Source organism: Spinacia oleracea, chromosome 3 (assembly GCF_020520425.1).
Source record: "Spinacia oleracea cultivar Varoflay chromosome 3, BTI_SOV_V1, whole genome shotgun sequence".
NCBI lineage: Eukaryota > Viridiplantae > Streptophyta > Magnoliopsida > Caryophyllales > Amaranthaceae > Spinacia > Spinacia oleracea.
In genome coordinates, this window is record NC_079489.1 from 44,346,994 (window position 1) to 44,352,993 (window position 6,000).

The 6,000-nt window shown below is 33.9% G+C and overlaps 1 protein-coding gene across 2 annotated transcripts; it reads left to right on the forward strand.

Annotated features, from left to right (window-relative positions):
• The first annotated feature begins 1,367 nt into the window (after nt 1-1,367).
• LOC130468978 (uncharacterized) lies at nt 1,368-5,368 on the forward strand. 2 transcript variants are annotated; one of them, XR_008929351.1, is made up of 5 exons: nt 1,368-1,898; nt 2,614-2,731; nt 2,813-2,926; nt 3,954-4,124; nt 4,854-5,368. XR_008929351.1 is itself a non-coding variant. In XM_056838020.1 (3 exons), exons 1-3 carry the CDS (start codon nt 1,699-1,701, stop codon nt 2,831-2,833), a joined length of 339 nt encoding a protein of 112 aa, XP_056693998.1. In that variant the 5' UTR covers nt 1,390-1,698; the 3' UTR covers nt 2,834-3,190. The 2 variants fall into 2 exon arrangements, 1 of the variants encoding a protein (XP_056693998.1); XM_056838020.1 differs by lacking the exons at nt 3,954-4,124; nt 4,854-5,368 and having other exon boundaries at nt 1,390-1,898; nt 2,813-3,190.
• The last annotated feature ends 632 nt before the right edge of the window (nt 5,369-6,000 follow it).

The following is a 6,000-nucleotide window of genomic DNA, read 5'->3' on the forward strand; positions in this document are numbered from 1 at the left end:
TTCAAAAAACACGATTAGTAAGTTGAAGCTTTCATCCTTGAAAGTATTCCTTACAACAATCATCATCAAATCTTCAAAAAAACCTCAACTTTATACAAGTTCCAGGATGTTTGGGAAAGTGCAAATCCTTTTTTCCAAACTAGAACATATGAGAATTTTAATTTCTATCATCAATATTCAAGTTCTATATTCAATATTCAATGATGTTTAAGTGAGATCAATTTCTCCTTAAACTAGAATCAATTTCAAGTTATGGAGCATATTAAAGGTGAGGCCTTTTTAACATGGAAAGGGTGTAATCTTTAAGAACCAAGCCTCCTAATTTCAATATTCAAGTTCAATATTCAATTTCAAATTCAAATTCTATTTCAATATTCAAAATCAATGATGCTTTTAGATGATCAACTCATCTAAAGTTAAGATTTTTAGATAATTGAATCCGTGTCGGGAACACTTATTATTAAGTAGTTGTTTGGCGTTCGGATTTCAAGTACAATAATACAATTCCAATATCGTCATTTCAATATTGTCATTTTAATACCGTCATTTCAATATCGCACTTTCAATACCGCACTTTCAATACCGCACTTTCAATATCGCAATTTCAATATCGCACTTTCAATACCGCAATTTCAATCACGCACTTTCAATATCGCACCTTTATTTCCTATGCTTGCAATTCCAATTCCGCACTCTTTACTCACCTTTTTAAGGTGATGTGCTTTTGTACGCATTTCGATAATTCCTTTATTTTGTGATGATACTTTACATGTTTATCGCTTTCATCACCTAACATGCTAAATACAACAATATACAGAGGTTACATCATGCTTAACAAAGATAATTTTTGGAAAAACCGGCCTTAGGTTCCCTTAATTAACTTTAAAGCAAATTGACCAGGTACAAGTAGCAATTTCAATGTTCTAAAATGCATGATTCAACCTAGTGCCATGATTAGGATTTCGCGAAAACAATCATTTTCTTGTATTCGAGTGTATTTTTAAAGCTTTCGAAAATAAGCGGTTCGTTCCTGTACCTGAATCTCACACATTCGGTTTCAAGATTCAATGCCTTATCCAAAAGAGGCAAATTTTGGTCCTTCCAAACCGGACCCTTAAAATGTTTGGTGGCGACTCTTTCAAGTTCAAAATTTCAAAAAACCGTAGGGATAATCTCTATTATATAAGCCAACTCCTGGGGACATTTTAGTAAATTAACTTTTCGTGTCCTCATGAAATTTCTAATATACCCTTCAAACTTCAGCTCTTACCCAAACCCTTCGCACTCCCTCCCATAGTCCCGTTCGTTTTGTTCTCTCTCTCTCTCCTCCATCAGATCTCAAACCTCGCTTCTCCTTCGATCTTCGCCGTCTTCGCTTCTCAAACCTCACTGACCGCACAATCTCTCCCACCTCTCAACTCACGCCTTTTCTCTCTCCTCTAAACTCCATGGTAATTCTGCAACTCCCAAACCCTAGAAATTCAATGAAGAACCCTAACAAATTTCGAAGATCTAGATTCCTCATTGTGGAAAAACAACGATGCAGGCGCACAAAGTACGGATTGCAAAATAGGGTTCCAAATCAAGACGGCATGTCGATTCTCGCAGCGGAGATGGCAACAGCGGGCTTCTCCTCCGCCGGGCTCTCCCAAACCCTCCAAACCCTACAATAAAAAATGAAATGCGATCCATAAAGCTATGAATCCGAATTACAGTATCTTTACAAATAATTCAAATCCTTACTCAAGCTTTTCGCGGATCAAGCGGCTCTCAGCTTCAATTCAGTTAGCGGCATTGCCTCTGACACACCTTGGTGATAAGGCCATGTTCTTGGCTCACATGACTCCGTTTTACCCTAAGGAGCTCACCGTTCTTCTTCGAACTTCCGGGAAGTCATTGTAAGTTCCCTTACAAACACTGATTTTATATTATGAATTTTTGCTATTTTTTTCCAGATTTTTTAAAATAGGATTCAACTGCAATTTTGAATTTTGCTCCAGAAATTTGTGGGTTCTTTAATCCGAAATTGAAGTTATATGTGAATTTATGAGCGTTAAACTTTGTAATTCTGAGAATTCTGGATGAAAATTCTGTTTATTTAGGTTAATTTATTGAACATCGATATCAATTTCTTTAAGCGTTAAACCGTTTAATTTGATTCCTGACACATACCCTAAATTTCTCGCTTTCAAAGAGGTAAGCTCCCTCCCTCTCTTAATTTCTTCGGGTTTGGCGACGGCGGTGATTGTTCAAAAAAAAATTGGAACTTTTTCTTTTTTCCAGTGGGATTGTTCTTGAAATTGTTAGATTTATTTGAATTAAGCAATGTGAAATTGGGTAGGACTCTAATATTTGATAGCTTGACTTGCATTTGCTGGGATTTTGATTTAAAAAAATCGATTTTTTTCTGGGTAATTGCAATCTGTCAAATTTCTTGCTGTTTGTTGCTGAACAGTCATTTGAATATAATATAGATTTGTTCAGGATTGAAATTAGTATGATAGGTTTTGATTATAAGGAAAAGAATTAAAATCTATCCAGCTGTTGATTCCTTCTGCCATTAGAATTTAGGAGTGGGAATTTAATGGTGAAAAGTGTCTCAATTGTTTGTAGGTGGGAATTTAATGATCAGGACAGGAAAGCGTTAGAAGAAGACCCTTCCGTATTTGATTATGATGATATAAAATCGAAAATGGTTCAGCTGAAAGCCGAAAATAAGCAGCAGCGCCAGGTAATTGTCTAATAATTCAGTCATGGTGTTTGTTAATTTGGATATCAATAATTTTTCTGATCTTTTTGTTATTTCATGTAGTTATTTGAACAAATGGAATGAATAAGAATGAAAATGCAACACAAATCCAACAGAGCATCTACATCTGGCACGACTACATGTATATTCAAATTTGCACTTATGTTCAACTTTTAGGTACTTCACGCTTCATAATACGTATTGTCAATATTTTGAACTAAAAAATTACGAATCAAGTTTACTAGACAACAGTTTAGTGTCATATTATAGTTTCTCTATGAATCATGGGTTTGTGCTTGACATCAGTTTAATGGACATAAATTTAGATAGTTTAGTGTCATATTATAGTTTCTCTATGAATCATGGGTTTGTGCTTGACATCAGTTTAATGGACATAAATGTAGCTTGGACTATTGGAGAAAATGTGATTTATGTCGTGTCTGCCCGATCATGTGTATTATTGGTTTGCTGAAGGAATGCAGTCATTTATGGTTCATCCTGTTAGAAATAAGTACTAATTTATGTAATTCATAGATTTTAATTATGGAATACCTACTACTTTGCAGTGTTTATCTTTTGAAATCGGTGTTATGAATCAATTAGACTGCATGTGTAACTTTTAGATTGTATATTTTGTTGATTTATTTGCAACGATGCCATTTTTAATTTAGAGTGAACGATGATACGAAATTATACGGTAAAAACGGTGGATTATTTACATGCCATTTTCCGCCAAGAGGAGGAGAGAGAGTGAGAAAAACATGGGAGGAGGAGAGTGAGAACGTGGTTTATGGGGAGTGTAGGGGGAGAACTAGAAATGTCTGATTACTCAATATATTGCTGTAAAAATTATCGATCGAGCTGTAAAAATTACTCAATATTGTTTGCAACAGTTATTATTTGGATCGAATGATTTCTGGGAATATTTGTTGTTTTGATGCTTTATATGATTCTATGTTCATTTTCCTGTGAGTCAGATTACGAGTTTCGTTGATTTTTGCTGGTAATTTGATATTTAGGTTAAAAATGACTACAAATTCACTGTTTTGTTGTAGAAATATCAGAGATGTTGTATTAATCGATGTTAAAGTTCCCAGAAATTTTAGCAACCTAGCTTCTTCAATTCAATTCAGTTTTGATCAAATTGTGTGATTTTTCAAAATTTTCATCGATCTTTGTCTGGATTTGGTTGAATTTTTTGCAGGTCGAAGTCGAAGGATGACTCTGTTATATTTTTTGAGAGAATATCATGTGAGGAATCCGAAAAAGTTGAGATGATTAGCTTCGAGAAGAGCAGTGATACGACGCCCTGTCAACTCATCGCTCGATGCTTATGGCTTTTGTTGTTGCTCAAAACTGTGAGATAAAGGTTAAGGTAATTTTTCTGGATTTTCCCCCTCTCTCTCTTTAGCTGAGGTCTTTTTGGTGATTTGGAGATATTGACAAAATCAGAATAACTGGGATTTATTTAGAATGCAATGGCAATAGCCTATTATAGACTTGGCTCAAATAAATGTATTTTTTTTGTCATATTGACATTATAGAAACTTTGTATCTATGATGTCAATATGAGAGAACACTCAAATGGTCTGGTGACTGCTGTTCTTATTGCAGAAATCTCAGCAAATTTCCTCAAAATCTCCGCATGTTTTCCTCAATCATTAGACCAAATTTCAAGGCAAATTACCAATTTCTTTATTAGTAGAAGACATTTGTTTCAGTAATTCGTTCATAAGACGGGAAATTTTGAATAAATTATGCTCCAGTATGTATTCCTGAATAATTACCTAAAATGGAAATGTTAATCTTGGTTGATGTGAAGGCCAATAAATTAACTGAAGCAATAACCTGGGTATACTGATGTTTAGACATTCAACTCATTTTTTGTCTGATTGAATGTTTCAATTGTTATTGTGATTTTCCTGTTGTGCATTTTGACTAAGAGCTACATTATTGTGTTTGTTGTTGTTATTGTGATTTTCCTGGGTATACTGATGTTTAGCAAAATTAGACTGATGTTGTTTGCTATGCATACCTGATTTTTTCGTGTTTGTGTTGAGTAATTTTCTGATGTTGGTTTGTTGTCTGCAAATTGATGTTGCAGAACTTGGATTGTTGATTGTAAAAGAGTTGCCACAAAAGTAACATGCAACCTTATCTTCATCCGTGAAGATGAAAGACTGGAAGAAAGCGTGAATCTCCTAAATGCCGTCACTTGATTGACAATAGTGATGTAAGACAAAGTTTCCACCTGCTGTTCTAAACCTATCATATCAGTAATTTGATTACAGTAGCAAGATTTTAACCTATAAGAGAATCCTGATGGCAGTAAATGTGCCTGCTTTTGCGGCAGAAACAAACTATTTTATATTTTTAGTTACTTTGGTACTAAGATTTTGATTTTTAGTCATGTAAGCGCATGAATATTAAATTGTTTTACTATTTAGATTTTTTTAAATAGGGACGATTGATTTTTTTTAGGTGTATTTTGTGATCATTTTTTCTTGCATAGTGCTCCATATTTTTGTAATACTACAATCTCCATTATATTCGCACGCATCTCACGGTTTTAGGGGATTTTTTTTTCTTTTTTCTTTTTTTTGCTAAAAATATTTCACCATATTATGGTAACTTTTTTATTGCCTATTATCCGATGTATTATAAAAAAAAATTGGTTTTATACTCACGCACGCATCGCGTGCATATAAGACTAGTCCTATACAAAATAACCCCCTTACAATCTGGTGTAACACCCCGACAATTCTCCTTTTTCTAAAATAACCCTTTTTATAAATATAACTATAGAGAATTATCAAAGTATTATCGCTCGTGTGAAAACATAACGGCTTATTTAGAATTTTGCAGTGGAAAACATAAAACTAACTTTAGGTTTATAAATAATCAATTACAGAATTAATCCCTAAAACCAATCAACGAAAATAAGGAAATGTAAATAGTACGACAAGTTTAAAGTCCAATTTAACAAACCCAAGTCACTTAGCAAAACAAAATAAATACAAGCTCTCTAATCCCGATTCCAATGATGCATCATCTTCAAACCTGTAGATGGACAACGCTTATTGATCCTTAGAGACTGCTCACCAAAATGGGTCATCACAAGATCAATAAGGCATAGCCATGATCAACACACACAAACAAAGCACGTAATCAGCAAAGCTGAGTACTACATACTAGAACAATAATAATCCTAACATGATTCTATTAAACGAACAACCCTAACATTACACTAA